Raw genomic sequence first — 16,970 nt, forward strand, 5'->3', positions numbered from 1 at the left:
AAATTATACAGAAATATTTTCTCCAACTACAATGGAATTAGAAATCAATGATAACACATCTAGAAAAAAACAAGAATTTATACATTAAAACATAGTTTTTTAATTTTTAAAATTATCCTTAAATGACTTTATAATTGGACTTTATTTTTGGTAGAAACAGGATCTCACTTTGTTATTCAGGCTGGTCTTGTACTCTTGGCTTCAAATGATCCTCCCTGCTCAGCCTCTCAAAGTGTTGCTATTACACATGTGAGCCACCTCACCCAGACTAATTGCATATATCTATGGAGTACAGGGTGATATTCTGATATATATGTATACAATATGTAATGATCAGAGTAATTAGCATATTGATCACATCAGACACAATTATTTGTGTATGTGCATGTGTTGGAAACATGCCAAATCTGCTCTTCTATTTGAAAAAATGCAATAAATTACTGTTAATTATATCCACCCTATGGTGCAATAATGTCCTCCAAGATCATCATGTTACCACAAATGACAGAATTTTGTTTTTTATAGCCAAATAGTATTATATAGTGTATATGCACACCACATTTTCTTTATCCATTCATCTGTTGATGAATACTTGGTTTGTTTCCATATGTTGGCTATGTGAATAGTGTTGCAATAAACACAGGAGGGCAGATATCTCTTTAACATACTGATTTCCTATCCTTTGAATATATATCTAGTAGTGCAGTTGTTGGTTCATATAGTAATTCCTTTTTGTGTTTTTTGAGGAACCTCCATACTGTTTTCCATAATTACTGAATTAATTCACATTCATGTCAGAAACACATGAGTTCCCCTTTCTCTACATCCTTACGAGCATTACAATATCTATTCTAATGGGGTGAGATGCTATCTTATTATGGTTTGAATTTGCATTTCTCTGATGATTAATAATGTTGACTATGCTTTCATACACATGTTGGCTATTTGTACGTCTTCTATGGAGCGATGTCTATTCAGTTCACTTGCCCACATTTTAATTGGATTATCTTTTTTAATTCTTTTGCTATTGAGATGTGTGAGTTCCCTGCATATCCTGGATATTAATTCCTTGTAGGATAAATAGTGACAAATATTTTTCCCATTCTGAAGGTGTCTCTTTACTCTGTTGATTACTTCCTTTCCTGCACAGAAACTTTTTAGTTTGATATAATCCCATTTGTCTACTTTTGCTTTGTTACCTATGCTTCTGAGGTCGTCGCCATAAGATCTTCACACTAACCAATGTCCTGAAGCATTTCCCCTATGTTTTTTTCTAATAGTTTCATAGTTTTGGGTCCTACATTTAAGTCCTTAATCCATTTTGAATTGATTTTTTAATACAGTGAAGGTGAGGGCTCAGTTTCATTTTTCTGCATATGAATATCCAATTTCCTGAGCACCATTTACTGAAGACATTGTCCTTTCCCCAGTGGGCGTTCTTGATACATTTTTGTCAAAAATCATTTGGCTATAAATACATGAATTTATTTTGGGGTTCTCTATTCTGTTCCATTGCTCCAACTGTCTATTCTTATGCCAGTACCATGCTGTTTGGGTTACTAGAGTTTTGTGGAATATCTTGAAATCTAGTAGTGAAATACCCCCAACTTTTAAAACAAATAATTTCTAAATAATCCACTGGTCAAACAAAAAAGAATCACAAGAGATGTTAGAAATTATTTCTAATAAAATGGTAAAGAAAAAACCATTAGATGCAAATTTGTGATATGTAGCTAAAACAGAGCTTACAAGAAAAATTTTATTGTTCATAAATAGAAAATAAAAAACATCTTAGCTTAAAATTTCAATTTATGAAGCTAGTAGAAAAAAGAGTAAGAAAAATCCAAGAGAAACAAATAAAGACAAGGGTAGAAATCAGTGAAATAAGAAAAAAGACAAGACAGAAAATTAACAAAGCGAAAAAAGGTAGGTCTTTGAAAACATCAACAAAATTGATAAATCACTAACTAGATCAAGAAAAGAGAAGACACAACTTAGCAATATAAAGGATAAATGAGGGCAGAAGAAAATGGAAATTATCACAATAGAGAATCTGTGAGGCTTTGTCACATACAGTAGATGATACTATGGCTTTCATACATTTTTTAAAAAGTTAACTCCTTCTTTTCCCTTAGCAGTATATCAGGTTATAGAATCAGAGATACAACAATGACAAATTACATTTTAATTTGTAAAATTATGTGATGATACTTATCATTCAGAAATAGAGGAATAAAAATCTGTCCCCATTTCACCAGATGTGAATTTCAAGTAGAGCAGTTGCTATTAAGAGTTGGTGTCATGTTTCTGACCAGTCTCCTCCTGTTATTGCATCATTGGTTGTCACTAGCAGCTGGCCAAAAAATAGTCTTATTTTGCTGCATTAGTCAGGATTTCTGCAGTTTATGTTTAAAAACCGGTTTAGAGTATCCAGGTGATGGGTATAAAGTCCATGTATCTCCTTTTGGTAAGTTATAGTTATGATCTGTGTGCTTTGTAGCCTGCTACACAGAAAACAGCAGATAATCAAAGATTTAAGGGACACGGACAGCCGCCAATTCACAAAATGGGAGTGTAACGTGAAAGCTTTTTAGAGGGTTTTTGTTTTTGTTCTAACAAAACATGTTAGAACATGTTTTGTTAGAATATGTGTTGCTTTTATACTGTTCTTCTTTTCCTTAAGACAGGAATCAAGCTTATATATAAACTGTCGGTCATTTTAGTTTCCTTCTGTGTCATTCAGTGTAAAACTGCATAATGTGAAAATAAATGAAAAAATAAATATTTAGTGGCCAGGAATAGTGGCTCATGCCTGTAATCGCAGCACTCTGGGAGGTCAAGGTAAGTGAATTGCTTGACCTTGGGAGTTGGAGACTAGCCTGTACAACATAGCAAGACCCTATCTTTATAAAAAATACAAAAATTAGCCAACTATACTGCCACACAGCTGTAGTCCCAGCTACTCAGGAGGCTGAGATGGGAGGATCACTTGAGCCCAGGACACAGAGGTTGCAGTGTGCCAAAATCACGCTACTGCTGTGTTGCAGCCTGGGAGCTAGAGTGAGAACCTGTCTTGAATTTAGAAAAAAAGAAAATTTAGTTTCTGTTCCAAAAAAAAAAAAAAAAAAAGAAAGGGGTTGCTAACTAACACTAACATCACTACAAATCTTTAGGCAATAGGAGGAAAATAAGAGAATATTACAGACAACTTTATGCCAAAATATTAGACAACTTAGATAAGATGGGCAAATCCCTTGACATATACAATTAACAAAACTGACACAACATGAAACAGAAAGTCTAAATAGCCCTATATTTATTAAAGAAATTGACTTTTTTATCAAAAATTTTCTTCCAAGGAAAACTCCAGACCCAAACGGTTTCACAGGAAAATTTGATCAAATTTTATCAAATTCATCTGAGGCAATAATACCAATCTCACAAAGACTTTTTCAGAAAATAGAAGAGGAAAATGGGCTTTTCAACACATTCACCGGGTCGGCATGATCCTGATACCAAAACCAGAAAAAGACATTATAAAAAATAAAATTGGCCTGGCAAGGTGGCTCATGCCTGTAATCTCAGTACTTTGGGAGGCTGAGGCAGGCGGATCACCTGAGGTCCAGAGTTCAAGACCACCCTGACCAACATGGGAAAACCCCATCTCTGCTAAAAATGCAAAAATCAGCCAAGCATGGTGGCGCATGCCTGTAATCCCAACTACACGGGAGGCTGAGATAAAAGAATTGCTTGAACCTGGGAGGCGGAGATTGCAGTGAGCCGACACCGTTCCTTTGTACTCTAGCCTGGGCAACAGAGTGAGACTCCATCTCAAATAAATAAATAAATAAAATTACAGATTAATATTTTTCATGACTATATACCAAAAACACTTAAAATATTAGGAAATCAAACCCAGCAATATATTCAAAAAATGGTATCTATCATGACCAACTGAGGTTTTCCCAGGAATAAAAGATTGAATTGAATTAGTATTTAAAAATCACTTAATGTAATCTACCAAATTAATAAAAGAGGAAAGGTGTATCAGAGTTTCAATAAATGTAGAAAAAGCATTTTTTAAAATGTAACACCTATTAATTATAGAAACTCTCGGAAAACCTAAAATAAGAATAAATTTCCTCAATTTGATAACAGATATACATAAAATAACTACAGCTAATATGATACCTAGTAGGGAAATAATGGACACTTTCCCTTTAAGATCAAGAACCAGGTAAAGATTCCCACTCACTCTACTTCAGCATTTCTAGAGGTGCCAATCACTGTAATAAGGCAAGAAAAAGCAATTAAAAAATAAAATCAGAAAACGAGAAATAAGCATGTATTTATTCACTGAAGACATTGAAAAATCTAAGAAATATACAAATAATCAACTGAAATTAGTAAGTTGTTTTAATAAGATTGCAGGATACCAGTTAACAAACAAAATCAATTCTACTTCTATATACAAACAGCAAAAGATAAAAAATTATTTTTAAAAATTCAATTTACAGTAAGATCAAAACATGAAATATCTTGAAACAGATTTAGCAAAAGACATGCAAGAACTCCACACTGACGACTACAAAACTGATAAAAGAAATAAGAGATCTTTAAAAAAACAGAGATATACATTGTGTTCACTAACTGAAAGACTATATTGATCTACAAATGTAATGAATATCAATTAAAATCCCATTTTTTTTTTAAATAGAAATTGGCAAGCTGATTCTAAAATTTGTGTGGAAATGCAGAGAACCTAGAATAGCCAAAGTTAAACAAAGAAGAACAAAGTGGGTTTCAAGATTTACTATAAAATTATACAAATCAGTACATTGTGGTACTGGTAATTTGTTAAATCCTTTGATAGAACATAGTAGAAAGCCCAGAAATGGACCTACACATGCATAATCATTTGATTTTTGATGAAGAAACCAAAGCAATCTACTGGTAGAAGAAAAATGTTCTCAACAATGGATGCTGGAACAAACGAACCTCAATCCCCAATTCACATCACAAACACACAAAAATTAATTCAAGAAATATCATAGACCAAAATGCAAAAGCTGAAACTACATACTTCTAGAATTATTAATAAATATAGGAAAATATCTTTGTGACTAAGAGATAGGCAATGATTCTTATCAGGATATAGGCACAATAACCATTAAAGAATAATAAATTAGATTTCATCAAAATTAAAATATCTGGTCATCCAAAGATAGCACCAAGAAAATGAAGTGGCATAAGAAAATGAAGTGGCAGCTGGGCATGGTGGCTCATGCCTGTAATCCCAGCACTTTGGGAGGCCAAGGCGGGTGGATCACGAGGTCCGGAGACGGAGACCATTCTGCTAACACAATGAAACCCCATCTCTAGTAAAAATACAAAAAATTAGCTGGGCGTGGCAGTGCACACCTGTAGTCCCAGCTACTTGGGAGGCTGAGGCAGGAGAATGCCATGAACTCGGAAGGCGGAGGTTGCAGTGAGCTGAGATCGCGCCACTGCACTCCAGCCTAGGTGATGGAGCAAGACTCCACCTCAAAAAAAAAAAAAGAAAGAAAAGAAAAAAAAGAAGGAAAATGAACTGGCAAGCCACAGACTGGAAAATACATTTGCAATAATATATATGACAAGAAGTTGTATACAGAATATATCAAGAACTATTACAACTCAATATAAAAAAGATAAAGAATCCAATTTAAAATGGTCAAAAGATATGAGCAGGTGCTTCACAAGTCATAGTATACAAACGAACAATAAGCACTTGAAAAAGTAGGCAACATCATTAGTCATTTGATAAATACCAATTAACATAACACCACACATCCAACAGAATGGTTGGACTGACCAAATACAAATGTTTGCAACTACATAGGGCACCAGAACTCTTATTCATTGCTGGAGTTAGTGTGAAGGGGCACAACTACCTTAGGAAAAGCTTTGGCAGTTTTATAAAATATGTATTTCAATCACAGATATATGTACAAGGAAAATGAAAACTTACATCCACACAGACTTGTGTGCGAATGCACATAGGAGCTTTATTCATCTAGGCAAGATATTGAAACAGGAAAATGGGGAAACAAAACGTGGCACATTTCTACAATAAAACCTTACTCAAAAGCGATAGAAGGAGCAAAATACCACTGCACACAACAAAATGGATGCCTCTCAAAATTATTATGTTGAATGAAAGGTTTATACAAAGAGTTCACACTGTAAAATTCTATTTATTAAAAGTTCTAGAACTTTGGGAGGCCAAGGCAGGTGGATCACCTGAGGTCAGGTGTTCAAGACCAGCCTGACCAATATGATGAAACCCTGTCTCTACTAAAAATACAAAAATTAGCTGAGCATGGTGGCATGCGCCTATAATTCCAGCTACTTGGGAGGCTGAGAGAGTAGAAATGCTTGAACCCAGGAGAAAGAGGTTGCAGTGAGCCAAGATCATGGCATTGCACTCCAGCCAGTGCAACAAGAGTGAAACTCCATCTCAAAAACAAAAACAAAAAAAGTTCTACAACAGGCAAAACTAAAGAGGCAATAGAAAGGATTTAAACAGTGGTTGCTTCTAGGGGATGGAGTGAGAATGGACTGGGCAGGGGCATGAGAAGACGTACTGTGGAACAAGAGTTTGGGTTACACATGCATGCATTTGTCAAAACTCAATGGACTGGTAAATACTATGCACTCGGCAAAGCTCATTAAATGGCATTAGGTTGGAGCAAAACTTTTTGTAACACATTTAAGAACTGTGTATTTCATTTCATGTAAATTTTACCATCAAAAAAGTGCGAATAAGTACCGAACTCTAGTTAATGGCATGTATGATGAAATGTTTCAGAGTTAAATGTAATGTCTATAACTACTTTGAACTGCACCCCCAAAATAAAAGGATTGAAAGGTGAATAAAGGCATGGATAAGCTTACGGATATATGAAGAAGTAAAATAAAATGTAATTGTAGGATTTAGATGGTGGAATATAGATATTTGCTCCACAACCTTTCAACTTAGGTATATTTGAAATTTTTATAACAAAATATTGAAACCTAAAGAATGGGTTTCCTGGTGCTTACCACAGGCTGAATTCTTATACCGACTGTATAGAAAAGGAGGTAGTGTAAACTACCCCATATATCCCTCAGCCCAGGCTCTGTGCCTGATCTATATTATGAACGTGGGAACAGAGTTGAGGGAAAAAAAAATAATAAAATAAAAAGTAAAGAATGGTTATCTCTGAGTAGTGAAATTATGGGTATTTTTTTCTTTTGTTAACCTGTCTTTTTATATTTTCTATGATGGCATGCTTCATTTTAGGTCAAAGACTATTTAGGTTAAGAGATTTCAGTTATAGTCTTCAAAGGACTAAAAAGACATCAATCATCATACATTACCTTGAAGAAAACTACGGCGAATTGTCCTCCATTACTCATAAGATCCACAAGATAGCATTCAACCAGATAGAAAAAGTGGAGATTCTGTCCCCACTTGAATGATTTTACACACAGGCACGTGACAAGCAAGGAATCTCCATCAATCACAAAAAAATTAGATTCCACGAAATCATTTAATATGCTGGAATACCTAAAATAAAAATCAAAGAGAATAAAACTCACAGATGTTTCACAGAGACTTTGTTGCTGTTGTTGTTACTATTGCATAAGCTACTATTTGTTGAGTACTTCATGCCAGTCTACGATACCTTTTCAAATATCTCATTTAAGCAACTGTCCTTTATAAGAAGGAGATAGCACAATTACTATTTTATTAAAATAAAATTAGGCTCAGAGAGGCAAAGGAATTTATCCAATGCTAAATGGCAGAGCCAGGATTCGAACTTGAGAATATGATTCTAAAGGCTGTTATTCTGGATAAGGACATATATAACCCCCAACTCCATAAATCTGATTGCTTTAGGAAACTATCTGTTCAGTGACAGCTTTGACAACTATAGGAAGAAGAGTATGTTCCCATCCTCTCCAAGTTGCCCCAAGACAAATAGGTTGAGTGATCATGTATATGTATACGGGTTAAGAGGGATGTCGATACCCAGAGTATACAATAGTATAGCTCCTTCTTTTTTACTTCACAGTACTTACCCAGCTTTTGGCATTTCATTCAAAATTAACTTTGTCATTTTCCTGAAAAATCCTTCATGATCCTTTAACCCTAAAAAAAAAAAAGAGATTTTTTGAGCCATCAATATTTTTACACAGCTATATAATTTAGTAATTATTAAGGAAATGAAATATAGATATCCAATTACTTTGTAACATTATTGAATCTGAATATCTTACAAGATTGTGGTTTTATAGGCTACAAATATCAAAGATTGAGAATTACCCATCGTTGCTGCTTCTTGGGCTATAGGGTAGAAGAGTAGAGCTGGAATTTATTAAATATGGCTGATATATTTTATTTTGGCACCTCTAAAATGGCTACATTTGATGTGAGTGGTGACTCTGTAATAAAAGAAAAAAAAAATAGAACTGCATTTATTCCTAAAACAAAGAAACGAACCCAAAAAATACGGTTACAATTTTCACAGAGCAAGAAGTCTAGTAAACAAACAAATATTGATCAAATAATCATACAAACAATTTCAAATCACAAATGTGACAAAAGGCACAGAGATGAGGGTGGCTTCCCGTAATGCATGAACTGAGACCTGAAGGAATGAGTACTCCCTTATAGTTAATTTGCCCCCCAAAAAAGGAATAAAAAGTATTCTTGGCAAAGGGAACAGCATGTACAAAGGCCCTGTGACAGAGGACAGTATGGAAAGTATGAGATTCAGAAAAGAAGTGAGTGCAGTTGCAGCAGAGGGTAAGGCTGTGACAGATAAGGTTAGAGAAAAAGGAAGCTAAGGAGTCTTCTAAGGGATTTTAAGGTGTTTCGTCTTCATCTTCAGAGCTAAATTCAGCCATTGATGGGTTTTAAACTGGTTGTAATTTGATTATACTTGCATTTGGAAAACATTATCTTTAGTACAGAGAGCAGACTGAAAGGGGAGATGTATAGAGAAAGCTACTGAAATAGTCCTGTAGAAAGATGATGGTGGTTTGAGGTAATGCAGTGCTATTTAGAGCTGGAGAGATGCAGATTCATCAGGGGGACAGTTTGAAGATAAATGTGACATAGTTTGGCAATAGATTCCACATGGGAAGGGAGAGTTGGGAGTGTCACGAATGACTCCTCAGATCCTAGCAAGGACAACAGAATGGATGATGGGGCTTGGACAAAGCATGCTGAAAGGTGGACAGTTTCTGGGCTAGAAATAGAACTGTCAAGTCATTTGATTTCTAAAGATAACTGAGGAAATGAGTATATTTCACAGGCAGAAGAAATCACTGACCGGTGCTTATTAGTGACTCTGGGTCACTCCCAAAATAAGTTTCTGGCCACTCCTGATCACTCCCAAAATGAACTATTGGCACTCAAATCCTTGTCTTGGGAGCTGATTCTGGGAGAACTCACTTCTTCACTTCATACCTACCATAAAGAATAGCAGCAATATACAGTTAGAACTCAACATGGCCACAGGATTGGTAAGTATAAAAGTAATTATAGCCAAAGAAAGTACTCTCTCTGTGAAACTGAAGGGACAGAAAGCAGAATGCATTTATTCAACAACTATTGAATGAGCAAACACCTGCTGTGTGACAGGCACTGCACTTGGGGGTGGGAGTCTAGTGAAAAGGACAAAAGTAGACTTTGCTGCACTCTAGGAGCTTATCATCTAGTAGAAAAAAAATAAATAAAATTTTAAATATTTAAAAGTTAAGTACTATTTAAAAAATAAAAGAGTTATAACGAATTGGACAGGATTGCTACAGACAGTATCTCCAAGAAAGTGACATTTCAGAGGAGCCCTGAAGGAGTGAATGGAGTAGTCATTCAAAGAGCCCCTCCCATTTAAGAGACAGACAGGATAGGGAAGCCTAAATCAGCTTTTTTTATTAAGCACTGTGATTTTTAAATTTTATAATATGAATACAAAAGTAAGGATCGTCAGATATAAAATACTGATCGGACAGAAAATAAACACCAAAAATGAAGACAAATAAATAAACCAAATAAAAGAAAATCAAAATATTCTAAAAGACATACTGAGAAAACAGAGATATTTAGGAGCCAAAAGAGAAATTTAAAAAATTCCAACTAGAATTTTCATACAGAATCAAAGACATTGAATCTATGAAGTAGGAGCTTGCATGCTGCTATTGAAAAGAAAAAATACAGGAACAAGAAAGCACTCTTGAAAATTCAAAGCAAGATTGCAGATATAAAATAAAATAGTTTGCTGAACAATCAAACAGAATCCCAAGTTAAAAGACAGAGTCCAGAAAGACAATGAGATAGAAATCAGAGAAACATTAAGACACATGAAAGATTGATCAAAGCTTATATAATCCATTAAAAGGTAATCCCAGAGGAAATAAACGGGATGCCAGAATGAGTGGTAAAAATAATCGAAAACATAATGTGAGAAAATGTGATTTAAGAAGACTGCCTCAGGGCTGAAGAAAAATATGAATCCCTAGATTAAAAACGTTCTCCAAAAACAAAATACATTTGATGAAAAAAGAGAAAGCCACAGCTAGAGATATCCTGATAAAATTTTAGTGCTCCAAAGATAAGGAGAAAATCTAAAATTGGGCAAAAAGGAAAGACATTTTAGTCACAAAAGAATGAATATGAAAGAGGCATTAAAATGAATAAGAACATGAGCTCTGAAACCAGGATGCCTGGGTTGAATTCCTAACTGTACAACTAACTAGTTGTGTGGTCTGAGGCAAATTGCTTCCATCTCTGTTTCTGCTTCCTGTCTGCGAATTTGGAATATTATTATTATCCTAGGGTTGTCAAGATAAAATGTGTTAATACATAAACTGCTTAAAGAGCACCTGGACATAGTGAAAACTGATTACAGTCAGCTCTTTTAACATTATGGCCAACACTGAATGCTCTGACACATGACCAACATCTTTCATCCTCTTTAATGCTTTGAAAAGTCTACTGTAATCAAGTTTTAATGATATAGGATGCATTTCCTATTTGGATCTGATCACAAAACTTGACTCCATAATGAATACTGTATATACAGTTATTTTTTGTTGTTGTTTTTCCATTTTTAGACTCAATATATAGACAAATAACAATGAACTTAATTTATTCAGAGAACCAAAATGTAAATGCTTTGAACACTGTTAATATATTCAAATAGCTAACCAATTTGAGAAGTACAAAGAGGGAAAAACGATAGGAAAAGAGTAGGAATGCTATGATTATCATTTATTTAAAAAAAAAAAAGGGAGCCCAGAAATAGCATCCAAAGATAATGTTATATACTAAATGTTTATGTCCCTCCAAAATTCGTATTTTAAAGCCCTAAACCCCAGTGTGATGATAATTGGAGATGGGGGCTTCAGGAAGTAATAAGGATTAGAGGAGGCCATAAGAATAGGGTCCTTATCTAATAGGATTGGAGTCTTCTTAAGAAGAAACATCAGAGAGCTCATACTCTCTCCCTTCTCCCTTCCCCCTGCCACCTCCCTCCCCACCCCCCACCCCCATGTGCTCCCTCGCTCTCTCAGAACACAGCAAGAGGGTAGTCATGTACAAACCAGGAAGACATCCCTCACCAGAACCTGAATCAGCCAGAATCTTCATCTTCTACTTCACAGCCTCCAAAATAGTGAGAAACAAATTTCTGTTGTTTAAGCCACCACTCTATAATATTTTGTCACGGCAGCTTTAGCAAACTAAGAGAGAAGATAAATCAAAAAATAAAGATTTAAGAAATAAAAGTTTTTAAAAAGAACATGCTTTGCAATGAAAAAACAAACAAACAAACAAAAAAACACTTATCCTCTATTGTCACGTTATACAAAATGTAACCCTGATTAAGTAAATAGTATGAGAAGTTTGTCTATACATAAGTAACCCAGTTCAAAAAAATAAAAGAAGAAATGAGGAATTTATATTTTCCTCATTTTGAAACATCTAATAAATTAATGGATCTAGATATTGAACATCAATGGATACTAACATCATAAAAATAGAGATAGCAAGACATTCTCTGTCTCTGAATGGAATATGGGGCCATCTATGTGAACTCTTAACAAAAATATAAAAAATTAAAAATAACTGATTATGCCTCTAATTCTAAGAACTAATAGAGAATAGCAAGGAGAGACAAAGAGTCAGAGATGAAGAGAGAGAGAGAGAGAAAGGGAACCCTATAGATTAAAAAAACAAGACATTTATACACCAATTGTAATGTGAAGACTTTCTTTTGGATTCTGATGGAAGTTAAAAAAATTGAAAAAAAAATCATATGTATTGGATCAGAGATATTAACTGTCCACTAAAATTCATGCTCCGCCTTCCACATGTAAGAATTATCACTGAGAAGTAGTTATCTGGCCAATGACTAGATTTTCCCCATTCTTTTGCATCTGGAGATAGCCATGAAATTAGTTCTTACCAATGGAATTTGAGTGGAAGTGATAGCCAGACTTTTGAGAAGTAGGTATACCTTCTCTACTCTTACTTCTCTTTAAAAAGTTAGGTGCGAAGAATATGAAGACTCCAGGGAACAGTGGAACCACCATATGGAAGAAACAGGGTCCCTGAATCACTATTGGGCCCACTGGCCAGGAAAATCTGCTTTGAACTCTTAGAAGGACAATATATATAAACTTCTATTGTGTAATGCCACTGAAATTTAGAAGTTGTATTTGCTACAGAAGTTAGCATTCCCTTACTGCTACAGAAATTGGTACAAAAGTGAAATTCTGGCCGGGCGCGGTGGCTCACGCCTGTAATCCCAACACTTTGGGAGGCTGAGGCGGGCGGATCACGAGGTCAGGAGATCGAGACCGTCCTGGTTAACACGGTGAAAGCCCGTCTCTACTAAAAATACAAAAAATTAGCCGGGCTTGGTGGCAGGCACCTGTAGTCCCAGGAACTCAGGAGGCTCAGGCAGGAGAATGGCCTGAACCCAGGAGGCGGAGCTTGCAGTGAGCCCAGATCCTGCCACTGCACTCCAGCCTGAGTGACAGAGAAAGACTCCGTCTCAAAATAAATAAATAAATAAATAAATAAATAAATGAAATGAAATTCTTCCTATCAATACATAATTGTATGGTGCTATCATTCTTTTAATCTAAAACGCCATGAACTGCAAGATGCACCATCATTTTATGTACCACTAATTTTCTTAATACTAACAAACTATAACATACCACACAGATATAATTTTCATCCTCATCTTAGATGTAAAAAGAGAAGACGTGGATTATAAAACCATTAACATGGTATATATTTCCACCCTAATGGACAGATAATAGGCAGTGAGAAACTAGGCTTCTTGGGCTTAAAAGTTGGAAACCCAGGTGACACAAAGCAAAATGTCTAGTAAAACTCATCCCCTCCAAAACTAGGAAGCCAACCACATGCCAACAAGCCTGATGCTCACAGAAAAGTGATTGGAAAAGGTTGATGGTCAACGTCTATAGTGTTTTAGTTGCTGTTTTTGAGGAGTTATGACCAAAGAAGAATGGGAAAGAGAAATGTCTTAAGAAAGAACTGGGTGGTATGAAAGCAGAGCTAGAAGGAAGAGAATTGGCTGGACACAGTGGCTCATACCTATAATCCCAGCCCTTTGGGAAGCCGATGTGGGAGGACTGCTTGAGGCAAGGAGTTCAAGACCAACCTGGGCAACAACAATGAGATCACATCCCTATTTAAAAAAGGAAGGGAAGGGAAGGGGAGGGAGAGGGAAGGGAGAGAGAAAGGAAGGGAGAGGGAAGGGGAGGGAGAGGGAAAGGCAGGGAGAGGGAAGGGGATGGAGGGAGGCAAGGAAGGAGGGAGGGAGGAAAGGAGGGAGGGAGGAAAGGAGGGAGGGAGGAAGGGAGAAAGGAAGGAAGGGAGGGAGGGAGGGAGGAAGGAAGGAAGGAAGGAAGGAAGGAAGGGAGGGAGGGAGGGAGGGAGGGGAAAGGAGGAGAAGAAGGAAGGGAGCCAAGAAATTTGGGTAGCACAGGTGACAGTTTCTGTACTGCAAATAAAAAGTGACAAGACTTAAAAAAAAAAAAAAAAAAACCACCTTGCTCAACAAAGACTCATAAAGAATTTTCAGTTAAACAGAAGGACTTCGTCTTGCTGCAAATGTTATGTGGAGGTGTTACCTTCCCAGGCCAGACTATCATTTCAAATGAATTTAAGACAGATTCTGCTAATTTGAGAGGGAATTAAGGATGAAAATAGAAACTCTCTGGGTGTAATTAACGGCATAGGGCATCAGAAGCTGGATACATTTCTTAGAGAATTGTATTTCCAAATAAACTGTGAGCTGCCTTAAAAATGGTTACATCAGTAAAACAAGCAGCAGGTTATAAAAAAGGGTTGTATCAGTAAATCAACCAGCAGGTCTCCATACTTACGAAGCAGAAAATGAGCCTGCAGAGGGAAAACCGCAGAGATTTCCACCCATATCAACATAGCCGTGGATGATAACTAACATGGATATTTTATTAAAAGCCATAAAGCCAATCATAAGAAGAAATTTTAAAAATATATAACTCGTATTGGAAGACAAAGTGGGTGGCTTGGGTGTTCCTTTCACAGGGAGTCGTTGGAGTCTGTCTAAAGTTGATAAAACAAAATACTGATTTGTAAGCATATAAGTTATAAGCAACTGAGAAATAAATGTATATATTTGGAGTGGTAACGCCTCAGGAGAACTAAAACTGTGAGACTGAGTATGAAGGGGAAAGTAGTAGAGAAAGGCATTTAATTTTTGTTTTGTCTTTCTCTTCTGCTTCAAATAAAACTGATCAATAATGACCCAGCATACCATGGGGTACCATACAGCAATTATTAAATGAGACTGACAGGTACCAATAAATCATGAACCGAGAAAAGCATACCAGTATGACAGACAAAATATCTTTTAAAGATAGAGAGGGACAGATGATGGATGGATGGATGGATGGATGGATGGATGGATGGATGGTTGGATGATGGATGGATGGATGGATGGATGGATGGATGGATGGATGGATGGATAGAAAGAGAGACAGGAGCTACAGACAGAAACTTGTTTCTTTGTAGAGTATCAGGAAGGATTCACACTAAACTACCCCCAAATCTTTGGGATAGAAGAGGAAGGGCCTTGGAAGCATAATCCACTCTCATTTATTTTAGTACCCTCAACTCTCAGCACCTGAGTTCCACTAAACTTCAAACTGCAAATCTTAGGTTGAATGATATGTTACTGCTTTCAGGAGAATACTCGAAATCATGAAGGTCTGTATGTCGTTGATGTTATGGTTTGGACTTCTTATTGTGTCTTTAAAGGACTTGCTTCTGTCTGGTTCTGACCGCTTTTTCTAGCAGTCATTAGGAGCTTCATAATCCTTAAGTCCCCATCACGGACGATGTCAGCTTCTTTATGGAAAACCTTGAGGACTTTATTATAAATTTATCATTGTAACTTTGTAAACAAAAGAGAAGCGGGGAAAGGGAACGAAGTACCTTTCGGGGAAATAACAAAGCCTGACTTCCGCTATTAAGAGCTTAAATCCAAGACGAAAGAAAGGAAGCGGCTTGCTGCCTGTCAATGTCCAGGTTCGACTGGCTGTACTCATTCTGATGACCCTTACTTTCTCCTCAGTACCCCAGATCCCCAGCCCCCTCGGGTGAAGAGCACTCGTTAAAAGCCTGAGCACTCTCCTCTCTCATGGCGGTTGTCCCTCTTCCCTACCCCTCCCCAAGCCCGTTCTACGCCTGCCCGCGAAGCTGCCGCCGGAGCCCAGTGGGCGCCCCAGCTCCCCTCCCCCGGCGCGCACGAAGCCACCGGGCCACCTCCCCGCCCGGTCCATCGGAATGTTGAAGGAAATCTAGAACCCCGCGGGACAGCGCCGCTCCAGGGTGCCTAGCGACACCCCACGTCACCTGCAATCCTCACCCCGACCACCGAACCTGCTAGGTCCATAGAGCGTCTGAGCTGCACGCCCCGCGGGGAGGAGGTGGAGCAAGGGGGACCGAGCACAGGGCCTGGTGGAAGGGGTTCAGCCCCTGGCGTCGGTCTGGGCGCTCTGAGCCACACAGCAGCCAGCGCCTGAGTTTTTATCTAGGGAGTTAGTTTCGGTTTCTTTTCTCTATCCTGGGGCCTTTTCGATTTCCCCAATTTTCTGAAGGTAGAATATAGGTCTGCATTGGTTTACTCTGATCATCTTAGGGAGGTAATAGCAGAAGCGATGATATGCTATCTGGGACATGCATGTAAGAGCAGAGAAACCTGGGAGTCTAAACAAGGAATTGAGGCTGAGAGGAAATGCAGCACTGTAAGCACTGTGAACGTCTATGGTGAGGTGTGGTGTTTTTCTTTTCCGGCAAGGTACCGGACATGCAAAAATCGAGTAAAAAAAGATTAGGGGCTTTGAGTTTCTGTCCTAAGAAGTTCATTTTATGAAAAATTTCCAATATTATAACTGTCCAGTGTGAACATTTGAAAGGCCAATCATATATCACAAAGAATTTAAATTGAGAAGAATGCTCTTTAGTTTTGTCATCAAGCTCATTAATGTTGGAAATTCGAGTTTCAACCCCAGCCCATGGTGCCCCTTAGTGCTCCAGACACTTAATTCCATAATGTTATGCATGTGCAGAATATATTGAGAGTCCAGATGGTGGTGAGGGTGCCCCAGTAACGACATTGGGTAATAAATGGAGAGAATTCGAAACCAGAAGTTCTGTCTTCAAGAAAAGGGAGGAAGTGACTTGTTCACAATAGGAAGAGCCCAGAAGGGTAGTTTTTTCTTAGACTCTGGAATATAAAGTGGCTTCGAAAAGGAGGTGAAAACATTGCTCACTTCTGTTAAGATTTTCCTTTTTTTTTTTCGGTTGAAAAGAGTTATGATTGTCTTTCTCAATGAGGATGACATTGAGAAAGAAC

The 16,970-nt window shown here is 37.1% G+C and overlaps 1 protein-coding gene and 1 non-coding gene across 2 annotated transcripts in view; one reads left to right on the top strand and one right to left on the bottom strand.

Annotated features, from left to right (window-relative positions):
- DDX60L (DExD/H-box 60 like) overlaps nucleotides 1–16,162 on the bottom strand; it is a 118,483-nt gene extending 102,321 nt beyond the window's left edge. Inside the window, exons 1-4 of the mRNA XM_025385892.1 lie at nucleotides 15,800–16,162; nucleotides 8,351–8,469; nucleotides 8,107–8,176; nucleotides 7,402–7,591 (exon numbers count right to left, since the gene is read on the bottom strand). Coding sequence (XP_025241677.1) covers nucleotides 7,402–7,591; nucleotides 8,107–8,176; nucleotides 8,351–8,354 — 264 coding nt within the window. The 5' untranslated portion in view covers nucleotides 8,355–8,469; nucleotides 15,800–16,162. The remainder of the gene's footprint in view (nucleotides 1–7,401; nucleotides 7,592–8,106; nucleotides 8,177–8,350; nucleotides 8,470–15,799) is intronic.
- On the top strand, nucleotides 7,067–7,196 carry LOC112625619. Its single transcript, XR_003119700.1, has one exon. It is a non-coding gene; the product is annotated as a small nucleolar RNA SNORA51 (small nucleolar RNA).
- Nucleotides 16,163–16,970: the final 808 nt, after the last annotated feature.

The sequence above is a fragment of the Theropithecus gelada genome, chromosome 5 (genome assembly GCF_003255815.1).
Source record: "Theropithecus gelada isolate Dixy chromosome 5, Tgel_1.0, whole genome shotgun sequence".
NCBI classification, from domain to species: Eukaryota; Metazoa; Chordata; class Mammalia; order Primates; family Cercopithecidae; genus Theropithecus; species Theropithecus gelada.